Source organism: Lucilia cuprina, chromosome 6, assembly GCF_022045245.1.
Source record: "Lucilia cuprina isolate Lc7/37 chromosome 6, ASM2204524v1, whole genome shotgun sequence".
Taxonomy (NCBI): Eukaryota; Metazoa; Arthropoda; class Insecta; order Diptera; family Calliphoridae; genus Lucilia; species Lucilia cuprina.
This window is the reverse complement of record NC_060954.1, coordinates 19,559,236-19,584,758: the sequence shown is the minus strand read 5'-3', so window position 1 is coordinate 19,584,758 and position 25,523 is coordinate 19,559,236. Positions and strand designations below refer to the sequence as shown.

At 28.4% G+C, this 25,523-nt stretch overlaps 1 protein-coding gene across 5 annotated transcripts in view; it reads left to right on the top strand.

The window, feature by feature from the left end:
* Window positions 1-25,523, top strand: part of LOC111677490 (RNA-binding protein fusilli) — a 71,000-nt gene that overhangs the window by 24,781 nt on the left and 20,696 nt on the right. For all 5 annotated transcript variants that reach the window (XM_046954899.1, XM_046954900.1, XM_023438613.2 and 2 more), the window contains exons 3-6: window positions 12,496-12,951; window positions 23,012-23,288; window positions 23,364-23,453; window positions 23,583-23,637. In XM_046954899.1, coding sequence (XP_046810855.1) covers window positions 12,496-12,951; window positions 23,012-23,288; window positions 23,364-23,453; window positions 23,583-23,637 — 878 coding nt within the window. The remainder of the gene's footprint in view (window positions 1-12,495; window positions 12,952-23,011; window positions 23,289-23,363; window positions 23,454-23,582; window positions 23,638-25,523) is intronic.

Genomic DNA, 25,523 nt, shown 5'->3' with positions numbered 1-25,523 from the left:
AAAATCCAGAAGAAACTTTGTCAAGAAAAGCTGCGGTAGCCATGTGACGAACATCATTTTCAAATTAATTTTTTCAAAAAGAATTTATTAAAAAGTAGATTTTGATGAAAACTATAAACCCACCTAATACTTTAGTTAAAAAAGGAAGAGAAAATAAAATTTGATGATTTTTGTTAAGAAACTAATTTATGATCATATATTTAAATAAGATTTGTAATTAATAACTGTCTTTTCCTTCAAATTATATCTACATTTGCTACTTTCAAAATTTTGGTTAATTTTTCGTTAATTAATTTTTGCACAAATTTAAATAATTAATAAAAAAACTCACATTCAAACAAATCAAAAGAGAGAGAGAGAGAGAGAGGGAGAGAGTTGGGAAAGTTTTATTATGTTTGTATTGATCGATTTTTGGGTGTTTCAAGGGTTCAGTTCTACATAGTTCATACATTTTATACGAAAAGGGATTTGACATGGAGGAAGGGGAAGGTAAACTGGGTGTTTTAAGGAATTCGGTGTCAGGACATAATACTTAAGAAATGTTTACTGACATTTTGTTTATAAATTTCACATAAAGTCTGCTATCATCAGACACATTTTTATTAAACCTGTTTAAAAATTTAAATATTTCAAGAAATTTATGGATTTCAGTGGCTTTTTGGCAAAATACATTATTTTTTATAATGACATACATTTGAAATTCTCACAGTCTCATTTATTTTTTTATTTCACCTCTCAATACAGACTTTTATTTTCAATGCCATCCAATTTTATTTTGTAATTTCTTTAAAAAAATAAAATAATTATTTAGTTTCAATTGCAATCTTCTGTTGTCTATATAAATTTATTTATTGTACAAAATATATTTAAATACAATTTTTGTCTATGTAATTATAACTTTTTTAAAACCCTTTTTTTTTAATAATTTTTTATCTTAAATCGCTTCATTAAATGAGTTAATAATGGCTTTTGCTTAATATTCACATACCGTTTGTTTTCAAATATTTGTTGTTATTTTAAGTTCATTAAATTTTTTGGTTTTTACCAAAATATTTTTTGTATAATTTTTGTTTTGTTTCCAACATTAAATATCATCTTTATATTTATTATTATTTTATAATTATAACTGCATTGGACAGGAAAATAGGTTTCACTTTTTTTGTATTGTTTTAAAACTTACAACATTTTTTTTTCATTAAAAAAAATAAAAAAATGTTGTTTGTAATCAAAAGATCACTGCCATTAGGTTTTAAGTTGTTGTTGTTGTTTTTAGTTTATTGTTTTATAATACATAATTGTGCCACAACAATTAAAAACAATTTAAGAGAAAAAAATTGTTTTAAAAAAATCAGTTTATTTTAAACTAGTTTAGTTAAAGTTTAAAACAAAAAAATAATAATAACAATAGAGATATTAATCATTATTAGTATTCGTACTATAAATACCAACAAAATACTTATTGACTATTTATTCATTAAATGCATTTGATCCAATATGAAATATTTGCTACACATTTATTACAGAAAAGTAAGAAATATATATGAAAACTGTTGAGAATTCAAAAGTCGTTAGAATTTAAACGAATTTTCATATATTTAAAAAAAAACTTGTTATGTTTTTAAATGTCTTTAAATTATACTTAACATGTAATATTTTTATTGTTGATTTTAGGAAAAAAAAATATTTCTTTATCAACTGTTTAATACATTTTACACTCAATGATATAAATAAAGCGGTTTTAATTCATTAGTTTCAAATAAAGCTAACTTCAGATTTCAATGTTTTTTTTTCTAAAAACAATTGAAGCATGTACCGTAAATTTATGGATCGATATTTTCGGCATTTATTACTGCTATTAACTTGTTTGAATTATACAGAAAATTTGTATCGATATTTATATCGGCATCGGAAGAGGGCCCATGTAGTGACTATAAAATCAGTGGTGTAAAAGAAAATGCTGTGTTGTTACTTCACAACTAAGCTAAAGAAATTGGTGTAGATTTAAGACTAGACTAAGGACTACACTATAGGCTACACGATATAGCCTAAGACTATAGACCAAAGACTATAGACTAGACTATAGACTAGACTATAGGCTACACTATAGACTAGACTAGACTATAGACTAGACTAAAGACTAGACTATAGACTAGACTATAGACTAGACTATAGACTAGACTATAGACTAGACTATAGACTAGACTATAGACTAGACTATAGACTAGACTATAGACTAGACTATAGACTAGACTATAGACTAGACTATAGACTAGACTATAGACTAGACTAAAGACTAGACTATAGACTAGACTAAAGACTAGACTATAGACTAGACTATAGACTAGACTATAGACTAGACTATAGACTAGACTATAGGCTAGACTATAGACTAGACTATAGACTAGACTAAAGACTAGACTATAGACTAGACTATAGGCTACACTATAGACTAGACTATAGACTAGACAATAGACTAGACTAAAGACTAGACTATAGACTAGACTATAGACTAGACTATAGACTAGACTATAGACTAGACTATAGACTAGACTATAGACTAGACTATAGACTAGACTATAGACTAGACTATAGACTAGACTATAGACTAGACTATAGACTAGACTATAGACTAGGCGGCAGAGTAAATTTTATGCGTTATGAAATTTGTGCCAAACTGTCCAACAATATAAAATTTGTAAAATACCATTAAATTCAACTATAGAATACTTTTTAAATATAATATTAAAAAAAACTGTAAAGTAAGAAATTATTTAAAAACATTCTGTTTTCACAACATCACATACGAATATAATTATTATTAAAACACAGTTAATTATAATAGTTTTAACACAATTTTCCTTAAACTTTCAATCCGTGGGTATTGACTCGTATTTTATTTCATACCAAAAAAGCACATTACAATAATTGTTTGCTATTAATTATGCAAATTAGTGCTTTTTAGTGTGTGCATCACTCTTTATAAAATTCCATAGCATTTGACATTTATTTGTCAAATTAGAGGAATAAGTTAAGATGAAAAAAATAGTAAAAACTATATAAAAATTTAATAAAACAAGTTTGTAAACTCACAATAGAGTTGATTAATTGTTTATTATTTATAACATTTCTATTGAACAAATTTAACTAAATTTGATTTTTAAAGTCCCACGTACGCAACCGAGTATTTGTTTACTTAACCGAAATAATATGATATGATTTGTTTTTATCACTTATGATTAATACTGCAATGTTGTTTAAAAATTAATTAAAAATAAGAAACAAAAAAAAAATTAAATGCAGTTAAACATTTTTATTTTTAAAACAAAAGACAACAAACGTAAAAGTAAATAAATAAAGAAATATATTAAAATTATATTTATATATAAATATAAAACTTCTATGTATTTGTAGATGTATGTAAATGTTTTGGTATTAGTTTATTTTAGTGTAAAAGTATAACAAACAACACTTATGATAATTACTTTTAATTGTCATGATTGAAGTCATAACTATATAATAATTAACTACCAATTATTGGCCATTTTCATATCAATTCGAAAAATGACACAAATACTATAATAACAGTAACACATATACACATATGTATATTTATTTTATAAATGTTTGGATGCATATTGTACATGGATACATTAGTATGATCCAAAATTTAACAAATGTTTATAGAAAATATTAAAATTTGCTATTAACATTTCAAAATTCACTTTAAAAGAAATTCTTTGCTATTTTGTTTCTATTGCTTATAATTCGAGCCTCCCTATTGTACTTTTTACCTGAAATTTTTACTGAATATTTATTCAGTCATATGCTTTGTTATTTGGACAACCAGCAAAAAACTGCTTCTTTTGAATATTGTAATTATGACAACCAAAAAAAAATCTTAACGTGTGAAAATTGTATTGAAAAAGATTTGAATTAGCAACACTTTATGTTTTTATTTGATTGGTTTTGCTAAATGTTTGTTAAACACTTTTAATTATTTTCTTTGTTTGTAAGAATATAGATTTTAGAATAACCCCTATATTTTCAATGTCTTGTTATTTTTTATCGAAACGATATATTGAACGATAACCGGTGATTAAGATCATGGCTTTTCTTGATTATTTTCTCAAGTTATTAATAGGTATTTTAACACATTTTTTTAACAAGGAGATGTCATTGGATGCAAGTACTTATTATGCTCGCTTACAAGTAGGGAGTTAAATAAGTACTTATTCACTCAAATAACAAACACTCAAGTAATAGTCTTATTAAGAGGTATAACGATATATAGACATATACATATTCCGAGATTCTGTATGATTTTAAGACAAAAACTCCAATAGGATCCTTATTGATAAGGTATATTTAATAATGGTAATACGCAACTGAATTTCATGGTGTTACTTTACTAAATGTTATAAGTCAATTATGGATATTTAAGGCATTTTTAAAGATGAGTTTGTATAAGGGCTAGAGTCAAATGATAGCTGATCAATGCACAATTTATAATTGTCATAAACGCTTAGGCTTAGGTTACGCGGGTTGCTCGCTAGTTAGCGAGTTCACTTGGAGGCCTTGTGTCCCATCGTTATTCCCCTTAAATCACCATTTTCTTATGTTGAGAGAATGTGTTTTCTTCTTAATTTAATTGACTCTCTCTCTCAATGAAAACCAGCCGGTATTTCTAATAAAACCGACCATGTTAACAAACGATAGATCACTGGTGTAAGGTGAATATTTCTTTGTGCAGGGTTACCTTTAATATATGCTTAGGTGAATAGATTTTTGAAGAGAGCTAAAAAGAGCTCTCTTCAAAAATGATAGATCAATTTAAACCATTTTCAATAGGCTTCGTTTGTTTGGTATTAATTTCAATTTCACCTTAGCCCGAGCAAAAGTCCTTCACCTCCGAATGTTGCTTAGACTCTCAAAAATATGTTTTTTATACAGTAATCGTTTTAAAACGCTGATGCAGTATTTACATTAACTATGAGGAATGGGGTTCACAGTTATCTATAGACCCTATAATATGCCTCTTAAGGAAATAACTTAAACACATAGTTTATAATTGTGATATAATTATTAAACTCGCAATATAATTAGGATAGGATAGATCCATAATTAAACCCAATTCCTTATATGATGTCTTTCTCAAAAAATCCATTATAATGTTACAAAAAATTTACAATTGCATACCACGTTTTCTTCGTTACCATAAAAATCTCTTTGCCAACGTAGCTAAATTACGAAGTCCACTTTGAAAATTATTTAGTTAAAAAAAAATTACCAATAATTTGCATAACCAATGGAATTTATTCTATTATAAATATATAAAATAGGCTAAAGTTCAATAGGAATTAGTGGCAAATTTGTGCCATTAAGTAATTTTAAATGACGCCATAAACTTTGTTTTAAAAAGGTTTTTTTAAAAAAATGATTATAATAAAAATAAGTATAAAACTAAACAAGTCGGAGTTCTATATTCGGACGTGCCGAATCTTATAGACCCTTTACTAAGTATGTAAGTTTTAAAAAAACGATCAAACAAACAGACAGACAGACGGACATTGCTTAATCGTCTCTTCTATGTATAAGTATCTAGAATATGTATACTTAATAGAGGGTGTAATAAAGTGAAAAATAAGTAATTCAAATAATTGCAAAAATAATGATAATAAAATGTTATTGAGAATTAAACAAAAACAGGAGTGAGAGTAAAGTAAATAAAACATAGTTTTTTGATTTGTAAAAAAAAATAAGAAAGTTTACTTGTTAAGTTTGAAAAGTTATGTTAGTTTATGTGTGCACTCTTAATAAAATGACTTAACATTTTTCTCTGTCTAAATGCAATTTATAATTATCAATATATGATGAAATATTAAGATAATATCTATTAAAGCTTTTATACAAAGTGTTAAAACCTTATTATAAAATTTAGCTATTTCGGAGATGACCGCCGGTAAGGGAGTTCAGTTTTATTCAGAATAATCTAAATTATTTCGATAAAATATTTTCGATTACGTTTTCACATTCAGTTAGTATTCCAACAAGCAATGGAATCGTAAGAAAAAGAAAAAGCAGTTACCTCTCTTTTCGCTCCATTTGCTATTGAATTTTTTGATACTTGATATTGAATTTTTGTTCTTAACTGATATGGGGTGTCATATGGGAGGTTCCACGACGCTCCTTGTTAGTTCAGCCAATTTTCCCTTTAATATTCACATATATGCAAAGTTGTTTCTATATAATTTGAGAATTCTACCTTTAACAGTATCCTAGATATTCGAAATTTTATATTTAATTTATATGGGAGTTGCCACGCCTCTTTTTATACCCTACACCACTATATAGGAAAGGGTATTATGCGTTTGTACTGATGTTTGTAACGCACTAAACTATTAGTACTACACCCACCTTTAAGTATACCGATCGACTCAGAAGCACATCACAGTCGCAATTTTCAAGATAATTTGATAAAATTTGATAAAATTATTTTGGTCCAAGGAAGAAAATGGTTAAAATCGGTCCATTATTTCACCTAGCCCCCATACAACTGAACCCCCCGAAAAGGGCTTTTGAGCACATAATTCTGTATAATATGAATGTATCTCAATAAAAGTTTGCACAACTAAGTTTTATACAAGCCTTGATGACATTGCCGAATTCCTAAATAATCGGACTTCATTTGACCCTAGTTCCCATACAAAGCCCCCTTTCGGAAAATGACTTGAATATACGCAATTCATTTATTAACACTGTTATTGCAATGAAATTTATCACAGACAATTATTATATAAATATAAATTTATCCAGGGATTGGTTCAGATTTGCTCCTATCCCCCATATAAAGCCTCTTTCAGAAAATTAGTTTTTCGTCAATAAATTGCTCAAATAAATCGGAATCAAGGTAATATTCCAGATAAATGCTTTATTATGAAAAATATATCACCATTGTTCTTATGCATACTAAACTTTTTTATACAAAATATTAGGACTTTGTAATAAAAAAACTTTTTATACATACTTGGTATGTAGGCGTGGCTCTTTGCCTACTTTATATATAAAATTAAAAAGTCGGGACGTTTAGGCGTCTCTGCATTATACGACTACTCAACCAACAAAATAATCATAAAAATGCAAAAATATGTACATTTCAATTATGTATGATAAAAAATCACAAAGTGTTGATTATCTTTAGAATTAATATTAAAATAATAAAAACAACAAGTTAAAATAAAAAAACTGAAATTATTTAAATTAGTCAGACTCATAACTTAAAGATCACACAATTCCATTCATACATAATGTTAAGCATCATCGACGTTTAAGCCGTTAAATATTATCCTGCAGTGCAGGGTGACAAAACGAATGAGTTAAACTCAATTTGAACTCTATTTGAAGTGAACGATCACGCTTTACTTCAAATAGATTTGATTACATTGTATATTACTTTGAGTCAATAAAGTAGTGATTGACTACTCGCTTGAATACTGGGGTAATGTAAGGTAAACAAATACCTTAAGTAATATGAAGACATTTGAGAAGAATTCTCTCTAAAAAAGAGTGTTCTAACTTCTAATAAAACTGTTGGGTGTAGAAACTTTTAGCAACAAAATATAAAACTTGCAAATTACTTATTTGCATTTTTTGTTAAATAAAAAATTTAAAAAATAAAATGTTTAGAATGATAAAAATCATTTATATATTTTTTTGCGCTTGCATTTTAAAACCTACAAATATTTTAAAACTTACAAATTAAAAGTAAGATCATTACCCCTCTCTCTGAAATAATAATAAAAAAATAATATTAAGAAATTGCGTGTGGTTGATTGCAACTACTTTGAACACTCGCTCGTATGTATATATACAACAGATATTGGATAAATATTTTTAAGATACAAAATTTTAGCTACTGCAGTTAACAACATTCAAAGATAATTAATATTTTTTTTTTGTTTATAACATTTAGAAAAATACAATTTGTATTGAGATTTTAGTTTTAGTAACCAATACTTAGAAAAAATATTGTATTTATTTTATTCAATACAAAGAAATATTGTTACTAGATCCGTGTATATTGTTTGAGACATTGTTATTGATTATAGGTCTATGTTTTTCCCTCTTTCGAAAATTTTCTACACAAATTTTATTAATACGTCACATGCGGAATTGGTGGAGTTGTTAACCAAACTCTTTGTGTATATCGGATTTGAAATAACCGAAGATTTGAAAATTTACCGAAACACTTAAATAACGCCCAACGTGTTAAGTATATATATATTTTTTTTTGGAAAAAAATATACTTCATTTGACACTTTTAATAGTTTATTGAAGTATTAAACTAAAAAACTATACTATTATCTAATCCAAAATATGTTAACGCCTGATAAGAAAGACATTATCTTAATCTCTAGATAGTAAGCAGTGCATACATTCTGGAAAATGTAATACATATATATTCAAATGCAATTTATTTTTTCAAAATATTACAATGAAAACGTTAAAATTTGTACAATTTTTTTTTATTAAAAAAAAAAAACTAATAACAAAGAAAACACTTAATACATTTATAGTTAAATTAACTTGTTAATGTTTTATTCAAGACTTATCCGTTTTACAACAAAATTCTCATGAAAAATTAACGTCAATTTGTTAATAAAAATTTAAAACATGATTTTTTTATATTTAGAATTGTAAAAGTGTTTGTGTATGAGATTGTGCATCGATTTCTATTAAAATAACTAGATGCGAAAATAGATTTGCTGCGATAGCTGAATTATATTTGATGTCAAAATTAGATTTTTATACTGCTGCACCATTAACATAACACTTACCATAATAGGCCTAGCAATTATAAAGATCTTGTGTATTATTAAAAAATGATATCGGTTACATGATTTCTTTCGTGATAAAAGAATGTGCAAATAAGCTACAGATTATCAGAAGCCATTATTAGACTAGGCCCATAACAAAGGTCGTCAAAATTTCAAAAAAAAAGTCGAAACCCTGTATCCAAGTAATAATATTCTCTAGGAATGTGGTTTGACACCAAATCTGAGAATAGTCCATAAAACTATCAATAGACTAGTCCATATACTAGATCATAAACTTATTCAGTGACTTGTCCATGTGCTAGTCCGTAGGCTAGTCAATGGATTCGATTATAGCTCAGCTATAGAATAGACTAGTTTATAGAATAACAAATTTACTCGTTCATAGATTAAGTAGTTTTTATTAAAATAAGCATTATAAAAATAATAACTGATTCAAGAAAATATCGAAGGCCCCCTTCCGAATACAACTTTTGTATATATAAGTCTTACATAGTATTGGTGAATAATGTACTCGAGGGTTGTTTCAAGTCACGTCAGCCTTAAAACATAATTTTAACAAAGCAAAAGTAAGGAGAATGGGCAAAAAATAGGCAACTGTTACCGACCACCAAAATATCGGTAATTTGAGGGACAGAGCTGGAAATAAAAGAGAATGTTACAGAATATAATTTTGTGTTTATATAGGGAAAGAGCTGTCGATAAGATCAGCAACAGCAAGGTCGAGTTATCTGGGCACAGAGGAAAAAGTTGAAGAAGATTTGTAGAAAATCATATTAAATCAAAAAACTTCAGTGATAAATCAGTCCCTTTCTTAACCTCTTAAAATTAAGTGAAGAGGAAATAGATCCCTTTGTGTTTTCAAGATCAGTTGACAGATTTGCCCTAATTGTCACTTAAACAGATACATATACTAAAAATTGTATGGCAAGTATATTTGCCTATGTTAATGTCAAATAATCCATAGAGCCATTCATGATCTAACCATTAGTTAACCAGGACTAATAAGATATTTTATTTATATTAAATTATAAATGACTTAAAACAGACAAAATGTTTATATTAATTTATACAAAGTTTAAAAATAAATAATTGCGGTTTCATATCAGGATACACAAGTTTCTATTGTTTAAATTTAAAATTATTATATAAAAAATGAATTGTTTTTGTATAAGTATATGTATATTTCTTTTACGTCACTTTACATTTCGTTAAGGAATATTTTTGTCAACGTCAATGTACAGCAAATATTTCTATTTAAATTCCAAATTGAAATCGAAAGAGCTGTTATAATACCTTTATACATATATTCTGAAATATATATCTATATATAAGAATATTTTTCAAATGTAATGTTTGCATTAAATAATGAAATATTTATGACTTTTGCGATGGTTGTTTTTTTTAAGTGTGATTTTCAATTAAATAAAAAAAAACTAAAAAAGTTTCAATTTGTTCTGAATGTAAAAAAGAATTCTATTTTAGACGCTTATTGTCGTTTCGATTTTGGGGTTAAACCTGTACAAAATTATTATACGGTATAAAAAGAAAAGAAACGAAGAAGAAAAAAAAAAAAAGAAAACACCTCAGCTATTTGCATGTCGTCCCCTTGGATCAAACAAGTCCAGTTGGTTTCTGTATAAATTTCATACCAAATTGAATTTAAATTGTCTTGTCGTTTTTTTTTTTGAATACAATTCAACGTAATTTATTTTATTTGTGTGTATGTAATAAGTTTTAAAATACACATACATATGTACAATCAAAATATATATAATTTTAAATAAAACACTTGATACTTGCTAAACAATTTTATTCATGGACTTACCAAGCAAACTTAAATATTTAGGAAAATTTAAATTTTTCTTTAATAGAAAAATTCAGTTAAATTAACTTTCAATTTTTTTCTCTTTTTGCAATTGTTATTTAATTATGTAAAGTTGTACCGTAGTTTTGAAACCTGTGTGTTTGCTGGGTATTAACGGAAATGGAAATTATAACATTACATTTCTATATATGTAATGATTTATACAAGTAAAAGTGTTATATTCATCCATGCCGAGTCGTAAATTTAAAATCAATTTCAGTTGTTGGTTCTATGGTCTTAATTTATTATAGATCGATCTTGTCCAAAGATTTAGTCTTTTAGCGTTTATCATTATAGTACAGTGTAATGCCCCCATCAATTCTTGAGGCCTTCATTCATATCAGAGGGATCAGGTAATTCTTGATGTCGAGTAGTAGGCCATTAAAGGCATCTGATCTGAGCAGACCCGTAAATTGCATTCTGGACAAAGGAATAACAGCATGAAAGTGGGACACGAGTTATTTATTATTATATTTTAGTTAATAGTCTTAACTTAACTTATAACAATTTTGCAAATTTACATTTTATCACAATTAGGGTAGAAGGGGGACCATAAGCCACTTGTTTTTTTTTTTTTTTTTTGAGACGGCCTCAAATTAAAACCACAATACATATTCTTAATTTTTTTCTTGGTTTGGATACTTAGATATGTAGGCTTTAGTTTTATTCCTTTTAATTTTTCTTAAGTCATCCTCATGTACATATTTTTTAACTTTTCCGCACTGACTAAAAACGGCGATACCGTCCCATCCATGGGGTAAATGCGCCAAGGGGATTGGGCAGATTTGTCATTAGTAAAATAAAAGAAAAAATTACAAAAATAAAAACTTATTTTGCTGTTTTATACTTTAATTCATTAAACAAAGTATAATAAATCAGATATTTATTGTTTATTTCACAAAACTTAACAAAAAAATTAAAACAAATTATTACTGATTTTTTCTATATTTTAACCAAATTTTGTTCTACATCACAAGCATTACATATATTTGGGGCATGTGCCCCACGGACAGTTCTGGGGTTTAGTTTCAATTTGTTTGGGCTTCAAATTATATTATCGAAAATTTTATTATGTCTTATTGTTCACTATTATTGACATTCTGATACTGACCAATATATTTTTTCTATCACAAAAACTAAAAAAGTTAGCACAAAAAGTTCACACAGTGAAATATTTTCACTGCCCTTTGAAAAACAATTAATCATGGGTGCCTCCCATCATATGTAAAGTTATTGTTTCAAATTTTCAGGGATGATAGATAATCGATAAACGAAAACAAAATTTAATAATGCGATAAAATCGATTACTCAATTTTCAAGTTATTCGCATTGACAGATGTGCCCCTATGGCGCATGATCCCCCTTCTTCCCTATTATAATTAAACTTCAAACAAAAAATCTCTAATATTCCCAAACAGAAGCTTAAACGAAAACTATTATCGTAAACATTAAAAATGATCAAATAAGCTTAAATTTAAATAAATGAATTTTAAACAAATTAATACTGTTTATAAAATATTCATTAATATATTTATAAAATTCGCAAACAAAAAAAAAATTATCTTAAACTATTAACTATTAGAATTATGACTCTAAAAAACCCATAATACTTAAACAATAACTGAAGCCCACATACTAAAAAAAACAACTAGTTACTTTGAAAAGATAATTAGGTCAAGCTACTTATGCTTATTTTATAGATAAACAATATATTATAACGGATTTTATTCAACTTTAATGTTATTCGTATTATAAAAATTAATAAAATGTTTTATTAACAATTTATTTCTTTTCCAGATAATTGGTACCAAACAAATTTTAGTACGCCCCGAGGGTACCTTTGTTAAGGATCGTACAACATCTACATCATCGGATGCCTCAAATACCGCCTCATCACCACCACTGGCCATCACATATGTCGATTCTGTTAATAATAGCAGTTGTAGCAGTAGTAATAATTTAAATTCAACAAATAACAGTATAAATTCCTTAAACATCACAAATAATAGTTCAACGCCAACTTCACCCACGACCATTAACAACAGCAACAACAATAATAACATTAACGCCTCTAATACCAGCATTCCATCAACACCGACATCGGCTACAACCATCAATAATAACAATACAATTGTTAATAATAATAATATTATCACAAATGGACCAACATCGTTGGCATCCGTCGATATTATCGAACTTCCAATTGCTGTTGCTCAGGCTGCTGGAAAGCCACTACAGGAAGCTATCGAGGAGGTGAGTTTTTATAAAACTTTATTTTTGAATAGATACATAAGCATCTTGTCTAGTTAGAATTAAGAGCCATGGAGAATTTTTTATAAAAGAAATTTCAGATTAAGATAATTCTTCCTTGAATAGTGTAATTAGGAAATTACTCTCGGAACTTTAACGATCTACTCATACTACTTATATAAGATTTATTTCTTAAATACTCAACATCAAAGCAGGTGCCGAGAATCAAAAGCTGATTTTGGACTTGTTTTTAATTCATACCTTTTTTCATTTAGAATAATGGCCCGCATCCTGCAGCAGATATTACCATCGTTCTTTGCTTTACGGACCCCTTTTCTTATTTATATTCCAATATAGTCAATGTCTATAAATTTTGCTGCTCCTTTTCCTCTAGTCCGTAAGTTGAGTTTGCATAATAGGTATAATAGTATCTCGTACATTTAAAGAACTTTCCGGACTACCACTGTAATTGTCACTTTAATCAGTTCCGTTTATATAATAACTATAATTTTTGAATGATTTATAAATGATAAACTGATTCTTAAAAGGGTTTTATGAAGGATAGCGTTAACTATGTAACCTTATGAAAGATAGAGCTAAAGAGATTTTAGAGCTTTTATAAAACTTTAAGAAAATGATGATTATTAAAGTTATTTTATGAGAGCTTGGGTCCAATATGGCCCATATCGGCCATAATCTACGGCAAAGAGCTTTTTTGGATTCCTAATTTCAGAAGCATGTATAAAAAACGGTAAAAACCAGTAAGAAAACTTCTTTTTTACCCTCCGATAGAGACTCTACAGCATGACCTATGATGATGTTCGTTAAAGTTATTTTTGAGGGTTTATGTCCAATTTGGCTTATTCTGGACTTACTCTACAACATTAGCTTGGAAAAATTTTATAGCCATTGATATATGAAGAACAGATTTATGACAGTTTTAACTGTATTGTTGGGAACGAATCTTATAATTTTTCGGATCCTATCGCGTTTTCAATAGAAATTTGAAATATATGAGTTTATGAATAAAAGTTTATATATATTATATTAAATTTTACGAGGATTTGTTTAAAACGGACTCTAGGTCTGCCGATTTATGAATTTCTCTCGAGATATAAGTTTCATAACAATAGCAGTCATAAAATGGAACTATTTGGATCAGCTCCAATATTGAAAGAAATCCTCTTTGGGGTCCTAGGGTAATTATAGATTGAACTCTTTTTAAAAGTTAATTTGTTTTTGAATGGGATCTTATTAGGGAGCTGGTTTTAATTATGAACTTGTCGATGCGTTAATGATACTATAGACCCTTCTAAAGCGGCTCAAAAACGTGTCATTTATCATGTTTCAGTTGTATTTTCATCTTACATGATTACAAGTTTTTCTTAGAACTATTTTATTCTAATTATTAAAAATCCTTCTCCATCACACAAACCTACTTTTAGTTCTATTAATAACATTTTTCTAAATGCAACTTCTTTAAAGTTTAATCACTTAAAAATAAATTATTATTTGTTAATGTTAATAAGCAAATTCGTCGTCTATATAAACTGAATTCTTATCATTAAGATTAGATTAAAAAAGCCCCACTGGATGATGATGTTTGTTTTTTACACTTAATTTTTTTTTTGTTTAATTCTTTCAAACATTCATAACGAGTGCAAATACACAATTAACAAGTTTTTACTTTTTTTTTTGTTTTTTTTTTTTTTTAATTTTATTTTATTGTGCGATTACGAGTATAGAGTATTTGTTTAAATATCGTTATATTAATATATTTTGTTCATTTCTTAACTTATTGTATCACTTATTGCTGAACTTTAAACATTGGACTTTGGAAATGATGAAAGATGTTGCTAAAAGTAGCTATAAAACTAATTTTAATTAAAAATCTTTAATGTAAATTATAATTAAGCGAATGTGATTTATAGGAAAATAGTTGTAAGAAAATTACTTGCAACAACTAAAGAGAATTGTAAAAAATTTATATAAAAAACAAGATCCTATTTGTTTAGTTTTTAATAGGTTGGTTGAAAACTTGATATGTTATTATTTATTGTTAAAATTAGCTCATTCATAGGGATTGCGTATGTAGTATTTATACCACAGTTTTGTAAATATCAAAGTATTTATTTTTAACAACTTCAAATTTGTATATAAAATTATCGATCAATTCTAGTAAGAAAAAGTGCAAGCACATTGTGATTTTTAAATTTTCATCAAATAAAAACAAATAGAGTAGAAAGGGGACCATACGCCACTTTTTTTGAGGCGGCCTCAAATTAAAACCACAGTACATATTCTTAATTTTTTTCTTGGTTCGGATACTTAGATATGTTGGCTTTAGTTTTATTTCTTTTAATTTTTCTTAAGTTATCCTCATGTACATATTTTTTTAACTTTTCCGCACTGACCAAAAACGGCGATACCACCCCATCCATGGGGTAAATACGCCAAGGGGATGGGGCAGATTTGTCATTAGTAAAATAAAAGAAAAAATACAAAAATAAAAACTTATTTCGCTGTTTTATACCTTAATTGATTAAACAAAGTATAATAAATCAGATATTTATTGTTTATTTCACAAAACTTAACAAAAAAAAAAAAAAAATAAAAAAAAAAATAAAAAAAAATAAAACAAATTATTACTGATTTTTTCTATATTTTAACCAAATTTTCTTCTACATCACAAGCATAACATATATTTGGCGCATGTGCCCCACGGACAGTTCTGGGGTTTAGTTTCAATTTTTTTCGGGCTTCAAATTATATTATCGAAAATTTTATTATGTCTTATTGTTCACTATTATTGACATTCTAATACTGTCCAATATATTTTTTCTATCACAAAAACTAAAAAAGTTAACACAAAAAGTTCACACAGTGAAATATTTTCACAGCCCTTTGAAAAACAATTAATCATGGCAGCCTCCCATCATATGTAATGTTAATGTTTCAAATTTTCAGGGATGATAGATAATCGATAAACTAAAACAAAATTTAATAATGCGATAAAATCGCATTATTTATAACTTTCAAGTTATTCTCATTGACAGATGTGCCCCTATGGCGAATGATCCCCCTTCTACTCTACTAACTTACGTACATATTTATTTTTAACAATTCTTATATATTTCAACGAAAAAACGAAAGAGCGAATGTAATAGCTTTAAAGGGGAGGGTGCTCGAGGCAAACGCTGAACCCATCGACGCCACAAAAGCTGAACTAAAAATATAGGTAAGAGAATCCCATAAGGTCCCTTGGAATAATGAAACAGTGGGTAGAACCACGAAGATCTTATGAGGTGACCCTGATGAGAGTAAGACGGAAAAACTCCTCAAAATGAGCAAGTCTGACGTTAGTATGATAGTATGTATTTTGAGTAAACACACAGGATTACGAACACATCTATGCAAAATTGGACGTGCGGATTTAGACGTATGTAGAGCATGTGGAGTGTACAGTGAAACTTTGGAGCACTTTTTTGCCACTGCCAGGCATTCGTCGAAATTATGTCCAAGTATCTTGGAAGTGATGTTGTTCCGGAAATAACATTCCTGACTAACACTGATTGGAAGATTTTTAGGAATTACGTTTAGGAAACGGAGTTTCTGAACACTGAAAATAATTTATTCAGTTCCCTTTTTTTCATGATAAGGACCGCACAACAGGCCCGATTGTGGCCTAGGTGTATTTCTTTCGATTTGATGTAGTATACATCCTCCTATCAACCTAACCTAACCCTATATACTTCAAACGGACATTAAATTGCTGTTACTTTGATTTGATTAAGGGCAATAAAAATATATGTACCTATTTAGTAGTAGTAATTTTTATAGTTGAAAATATAACTATTAATTCAAGCACCATATGTCCTATATATTGTCTAAAATACAGTCCAATTACAATTACTTTTAATTGTAATTGAAGTTTTGTAATAGTTTTTTCCAATTACAATTATTTGTAATATGTTTTTGAACAATAACACATTATTTGTAATTGCTACAGTTTACTTTTCTTTTTGCAATTCGATCCTCAAAAGTAGCACCTCAAAGAACACCAATGACCCTTTTTTTACAATATTAAATTTATTTCCTTATTGAAATACTTATTGGTTTAAAATTCTACACTTGACACAAATATCACTTTAGGATAGATATTAGTATGTACACTAGTCTATAGTCTAGTCTTTAGACTCCTCCTTCCCTCATCATGTCAAACACTGAAGTCGTTGTGAGGATAACAACATTGGAGGCAATATAATTTTAGGAGATCTTTTAAATAAAGCATTGGTCATATTTGTCATGTTTGTTAATTATTTCACTTTGTTTGAGAAAGCTCTATAACATTTTATTTATCCGAAACAAATTTTCTCTACACATTTGCCAGTTGAATTCCAGTCTAAGCTGTTTAACTATGTTGGACATTCACGTTTTTCTGATAAAAATAGCAAAGCTCACTTTATTAAAATAAAAGATTGAGATATTTAAATTAAATATCTTCTAAAATATAATTTTAGGAATTCAAAAAGCGATATTACCTTGGAGACTACATACATATATATACTCGAGTGTCCCTAAGGTTTTGTTTACAGTAAATCTTAAAGCAGTGGTTATTTCTATTTTCCAATTCAATTAAGTCCAGTTTAAAAAAGTGGAATAGAAATTTTGTGATGTTGTTCTATGTGATCATATAAGTGATTGATATTCTACTAAAAGCTTTGTCCAGAAGTATGTTTGTTTGAGTTCCGGTCAAGAGCATTCCGCCATACAATGTCTCCATAGAAATAGACATTTGTAAGCGTACATTTTTATCCTCTTCATAAAACGAGCATTTCCCACTATCCAAAATGCGAGATTGTAAAAATATCGGCTTTCTAGAGGAAAGTACAAGTTCAGTTTTGCTCGGATTTATACATCACGAATGATTCTTTAAGTCTTCGAGATATAGTATCTAAATGATACCCTGATACTGAATCTGCATGTTTTCATTTTGTCCCTTGATTACAAATGCTGACAAAATTTAAAAAAGTCGAAAGCATGAGACCAAGTTAGACGTTTCTAAAGACTTAAGCAGTGCTGAATTTGAAGACGGATTTTCTTCTTCATTAATGCAACAGATATTTGTCATTCCTTTATAATATCGGTTGTTGGGTTAAAAACACAGAATTACGAAACAGATTCAACATAAATTATAATTAGTCCCTCTGTTTTGCCTTCTGTTCAAATTATGATCTTATGAAGGTCTGTGTTGTTAACATTAAAGTTATTTTCTTAAGATAACACAGACCGACAAAGAGACCAAGTTATACTTTTATAAAGAACTGACTCCCATTAAATCCATATCTGAGATTAGAATTTCTCCATCATATCTGGGAGTTTAGTTATCATGAAATTTGAGAAAGTCTATCCTATTAGCTATAAAATAAGGCTTAACATCTGACATGTCTTCTTTCTTCTTTCAGAAGCTTAAAAACTCATTATTTTTGGTATATTCATATGTTTTTTTTCAACTCTTTGACAGCTTGAAGTAGTATTAATTGAGTGCCCTTAGCAAAAATTACGAATAATGAAATTGGCTAATTGCCGGTACTATTTCATAATTTCTTTGATTTCTTACAGAAATATCTAAAATATTAAAAGGTTTTAGGCAAAAGCTGAACATGTTTAATACAAAATTGATAAATCTGAACAATTTTTAACAATTTGTTTCATTTTAACTTCCTATTATAAGTCCTTCATTATATCACAGTAGTTATCAGATTAAAAGGGGAGTGAGTTTTACTTTATGTATGAGTAACAGGTGTCATGTAAACATTTTTAATAAAAATTTTAAGAAACAAGTAAAAAACATATTTACTCGTACATGTTGTTGAAGTAATACAAATTGGCAATGAATGTTGCAGATTTCTTAATGCTGATTATTATCCGATTAAATATTTTTTTATTAATGTTTTTTTTCGTGTATCTTTGAAATATGTATGTACACATACGGTTTTATAGATTTTTATGTGTTTATTTTTTGAAAAAATGCTTTTTTTGTAAATAATAATGATGATGATATTAAAACAAAAGATGACATGTTAATAACTTTCAAAAGAGAATAGATTCTCTGAAAGTTAAAACAAAAAAACCTTGACATAATAATTAAATAACAAACATTACAACAACCATTTAAATAGACAGACAGACAGACATACAAAGAGAACGTCAAATTGACTAAATACATACACGAGTATGAATATTTCAAATATTATGAATTTTATATGCAAATACATCAAATTGAAGTGTTGCTGACACAAATTCATCACCTATAAAGTGCATTTAAATAAGTTACTAACAGCTATTTTAAAACTTAGATAAATAAACAAATATTTAGTAAAAATAATAATAAAAATAAGTCTGAAAAACAAAATTTTAATTTGTTGCTATTTGTCTTAATAAAACAAAACAGTTCAAGTTTTCATTAAACAATCTAAGAAACTCTATATTTATCCTTAAGTATCTAATTTGTAAAAACAAAATTGTTGCACATTTGCCGTCTAACGTTGCAAGTGCATTATCATCATTAACGTTGACACAACCAACCACAACCATCCATCTCGGGCAACATTTTTGTTTTATTATTTAACACGTTATTTTGTAGTGATTTTCTAATTGATTTAACAAACAAATATTAGAAAATCTACGTAAATATATTTTGTTTTATTTAAATTTAATAACAATATGGTCTGTATAAATATTTGTACATTTAGCAAAAAAAAATGTATAGAAAAGAAAAAAATAAATACCAAATACAAATATTACTCGTGTGTTGAAAAACTAATAGTGACGACATGGAAAAAAGTGGCAAATAGTGTAAATTTCAAAATTAAATAGTTATTTGGGGAATTTTCATGTCAGTTTAAATTGTATAAATACGTACCCAGCGAAAACTGGGTAATGACTTTCAATTGTAATTACTTACGTAACAGCATACCTTGCAATGACTACAAGATATCGCCTGGATTACATAGATGTAGTCTGATAAGGTCTTACTAATAATGTATTATATAAATACTTTCTAATTCATTAGTAATCTTGTCAGTAAAGATATATAAGATGTACACTTTTTTCATGCGATTTACAATGACAACTTTTTCTAATTACTTGTAATCGTTTGTGGTAAGACTTGCCTCCAATGACATCACCGCATTTTAACCCCTTACATGGCAATTAAAGTTTTTACTGGGTATGTAAGTAATTCGATCATGCGATTAGAATTTCTAGCCACACACATACACTAGTGTTACCACTAATGCGACTCACATGCTCGACAGTCCAGATCATGGAAAAACCTCTACCAAGTAACAGTAGAAACGATATCTGTTCATTCTCTGTAGAAACGATATCTGTTCATTCTCATTTAAACAACTTCTACAGTAGCCTATTCGTTCCGACATATGTCCAATCATAGTAATTATACCCATGAGAAGCCTAATTGAGTTATTATTATATCTTTCGAGATGCAGTTGATTTAGGTTCGTTCGGGATCCACCTAGTGACTGTAGATTAAACCTAAATTTGCGGAAAAAGTGGATTGTGATTAAAAGACTGATGAACACTATACTTCGGGGTAGGTTCGGTGCAGATTCCGAACAGAGGATTGACTCTGTTGGAAATGAGTTGGTATATCGACTTAATAACCATGGTGTTAAGAGACTTGATAATTGCAAAGCTGTTCAAGTAGATATGTATAGTCGAATTTTCGAAATTCAGTTCCCGGATTCTTTTCGCGACTGTATCGATGTCATATATCTCTGTCTGAGACAATAGAATATCAAAATTTTTGAAGAAAATTCCCAAAACCGTGATTCTTTTTGTCTGCGAACCATCAGTGTAGATTGAGATGATGTCAACCCTTGGGACAGTGTTCGCGGTGGAGTCGTCCATTTTCGGCATTCTGGTCTAAAATAAGCTTTTAAAATTCCGTGAAGCTACTATGTAGTTTGATTTCTGCCCTAATGATTGTACTGCCAACCTTTTGTAGGGTAGTGCAGTGACCAATACGATCATGCTTCAGTCCGTTTGTTAAAATTGTAGAGCTGATTTAGCAGAAATTGTACTCATTAGCCCATAGTTAGCGGGCATCGGGCTTGGAGGGTAATGATTACATTTACTTCAAATGCAATTGGATGTTTAACCAATTACAATAATTTGCAATTGTAATTGATGTTATGCCAATTACAATAACATGTAATTGAAGTTTTGTCAAATACTGTTTCCTTGTAAGAGTGAATTTTGTTCCTTATAATTACATAAAGGTTGTAAGTAGTAATACCTTAATTACAATTACACGTAATTGTAATTTGTAAACTTCAATTACAAGTTATTTCAATGGACAAAACTTCAATTGTGCTCAATTACACGTTACAAGTTATTATAATGGGCAAAACTTCAATTATGACAATTACAAATAAAATTGTAATTGGGTATTGCTCAGTTAGACATTACATATAATTGTAATTAACCATGTAATGAATTACTTTGTGTTAGCATTACTTCTTCATAGCTGGCGGGCATTTATCCAAAAGTTGTGAAAATAAATAACATACGAATTATAGAACTGAACTAGAACTTGCGATGACAAATAGATCTGTGGAGATAACACAAAGCATTAGAAATAGTATGAGAAGTATGGATATATAGCACGAAGATAATGCTCAGTATTTCGTAGTTTCTTAAGTGTCCTATTTATTATGAGCTGCTTAAATCTAGCCGGGCCATTGTCCGGTAGCAGTACCGAATGCAACAGATTCGTTTGAAGAGAGCATTTGCTGAATAAAACCAAAATATGTGGTCAGACATGAAAACGTAGTTGCCCCCTCTCTGCCTCTGAGATATGCTTCACTTCAAAACAGGTTATTCGAAATTGAAAAATCCTATTTGAAACTGATTACAAAAAAGTAATTAAATGTTACATTTTTAAAAAAACTTTTTTTCACAATATTATATAGCATTAAAATCGGATTTTTTACGGTGTAATATGTTTTCGCAAATTTTGCAAGAACGATTGATGTTTCGAAGTTTCTAGCGATAGAGTTTCTTTGTTTTGATTTTTTTTTTAATTTGAGTTTGACAGTTGATTATCTTACAAGTACATTTTCACATACATGCATGCAAACGTCCATTACTACGTAAGCACTTGTGTTGTTCAAACAAATAAGTTTTTGTGTGCGTGCGTTGAAATTGTTAAATGACGCTGCTAAAATCTTGAGAATGCATTAATGGCTACGTGTAGCTAACGTTTTTTTCTATGGATGTGCAATATATTGTATTATTTTTTATAGTCATTGTTTTTGTTTTTTTTTTCTTGTTAATATTCTTAAATTTTATTTTATTGTTGAAAAATAATTACGCAAAAATAAACGTATTTTCATGTAAACTCAAATTGTCATTTGAAAATAATTGTTAATTATTTAATGTGATTTTAAAGGAGGAACAAAATGAAAGTGAAATTCACCGTTATTTTTAGATATATTTTTTTTTTATTAGAAATATGTTATCATGGGGACTGTCTCTTAAGTTTTGAAATTGTATTGATTATGGGTAAAATAGTATAATTTTGATATATTACATCAATATCGAAGTGAATCTAATTACAGTTTAATGTCCTTTCTTGCTCAGTCTCTCTCTCTCTCTCTCTTGTGGAGAAAGACCTTACACAAGGTCCGGATCAAGTTCTTAATTGACAGATCTATAAAATAATACATTTTTGATTAACTCAATGTAGTGACTATGTTTCTTCAGCATTGCATATTCATTTAATTTCAAAAATCTTGGAATTCAATATTTTTAGAATTTTACATATAAATAAAAAGTAATAATTAAAAATCTAATTTGTATATATATACAATTAAACGTTTATTTGCGTATGTAATTTATAAGCCCATAAATATTTTTCATTTTAAAATTTATTAATAACCCCGAGACCAGTTAACTAAATAATAACTTTAAACATTTAAATAAATAAATGATTAAAAAAATTTAAAAAAAATTTTAATTATTTTTTTTCTTTTCATAGTTCGATGATTATTTACGTTCATTATCGTTGTACGATACTGATTTCAAAATCATAACCGATGGTCAATTGCCCCTGCGTCAGTGTTTACATCGCGAGGCCTGTGTCAAAGAAATCACACTGCCTTCATACTATAATAGATTTTCGGATTTACGTAAAGAATTTTCCATATACAAATCCGGTGATTTGTCCAGAGCCCTGGTGCCAGTTAAAGATATTAAAAGAATATTACAAATGCCCGCTACAACGGTACCACAAAGTATCGGGGAAATAATGAAAGGTAAATAAATTGAAATCTTAAATATTTTATTTAAATAAATTTTAATTACATTTAAATAAATATTGTTTTATTTAGAACTGAACATCACTAGTGTGGACGATAATGAATTTTATATTCGCGAATCTCGTGATATGGTCTCGGCAATACAACATTTACTTAAAGCAGGTAATAATCAATATTGAAATTGTATTTTATTTATGTTTGCCTTATGGGTTTTATTATTTGCTTATTTAATATTTATGTAGCTATTTATTTATTAAGAAATAAAAATAAACTTTATATTTGTTATTGCAGGTCATAAATTTACCGCAAATGAAACTGTTAGTTTAGTGTTAGAACCAGGAATTTGGTAAGTGTTTTTATGATTTAATTTTAATATTATAATAAATATGTATTTAAGAATAAAATGTGGACTGAAGAACATGCCACACTTTCATACTATCTTGATAATAACCCACTTTTTTAAAACCGTAAAACCATGTCGATATTTAAGCACAGGATATGTACACAATCCCTTGCACGAAAAAATATTTCTTCAGTTCCAAACAACCTTCAGATGTATATAACCTACCATTTAAGGTTAATTCTAACCTCTTGCTTTGAAATAATATGCGTTCAACCCAACTTAAGGTAAACAAATTGGCTCAGAATGCCTTTCTAAGTCGATTAAGCTATGTCCGTCTCTTAGTTCTTCTCCCTCCGTTGTTATCCCTAACCACTTGATCCCAAGATATTATGCGTCCCACCCACCTTATATTAGACAAATCGGCTCAGAATCCCTTATCTCTTGACTGCCAGGACTATAAACTGGTAATGATTAAATATATTCACGCCCATTCCTTAGAATGATTTGATAGGTGGTCAAACCCAAGTCCCAGATAATCTGGTTCTACGGCTGGCCAGTTGCCTACAAAATTTTGTCCTATCTGTACAGTTGGTTGTGGTTTCTTCGGAATCCAACTAGTGGCTGTGGTTAATACTTAAATTCACAGAGAAAGAATGTTGGTTTAAGGAATGATATATTCAAATGCCATATATGGTTGGCTGGATTTTCTCTCCGGTGCTGTAGCCATTTAAACAGATGGTGGATGTGTCAGAGTAACATATGCTGGATTTCTGAACCTTACTCTTTGTGTCGTAGGGCGCCATTATTGGATGGGGCGATATTTGAAAGTTGCCTGTCATTCCACATATCGTTTTTTATAATCTGTGAATGGAATTGATGGAAATTTGATATTGCCATTCTAACAGAATGTATATTATAAAATGCTACGCGACTAACGATTGATGCCCACTACACAACTTATCGGCGCTATTATTGGGTTCGTTTGACTTTGGAAAATCCTACATCCTTAAGCTCCCTTTAAAATTTTCCATCTGTATTCTCTCTCAATGTGTGATAGCTTCATTACATATTGCGTTTAGACGATCCCATCCGTTCTATTCTACACAAAATTTTGACAGATCATATTACTTGTGTGATCGTGTAAAGCCAGCTTTAGTCACATTATCTCTACATACAGATGGATTCTGATCTATTGGTTCAGTATTTCGGACTAGCAAATATATTAAAAAGAAGTTATAGGCGTTTCTAGAAAACGAAGTGGGTTTGCATCCGAGTACAAATTCTAATTAAAAATGTAGAATCATGTCCCATTAAGGACATTTTTTGATAAACAATACTGACAAAAAGAGATTTTTTAGGAAAATTTTATTATATTGACTTTTTCTTCGCACAAAAGAGAGAGTCATAAACATATTATGTTCCTAGATTGAACTTGATATTTATATCCTTTTAAGGACCTAATATTCATTTTAATCGATCAAATAGATAAAAATAGTTCAATGAGTTACACACGTAGGTACTTAATGGCAGAATTTAATATAAAATGTATTAAATAGAAAGTTACTTTTAAAAGAAACTACTGTCATTATCATGCTAATATCTTAAACTAAATATTATTGAAAATGTACTTAACAATTCTAATTGGAAATCATACTTCACTCCCCTACCAAATATTCCCTTGTACTAGAAAAATTTACAACTATTCTTAAATTTGTGTTTGTACAACAATTGACTAAGTAATAGTACATACATACATAACAGTTTTTATGAAGAAAAAAGTGTCAAATTCAGTTTCTTAAGATAAGAATTATTTATGAATTTTCCCAAAAGATAATCTTTTTTAATAATCGATACAGTTTATGTATTTATGACTTCGTTAAAGAGTTTTT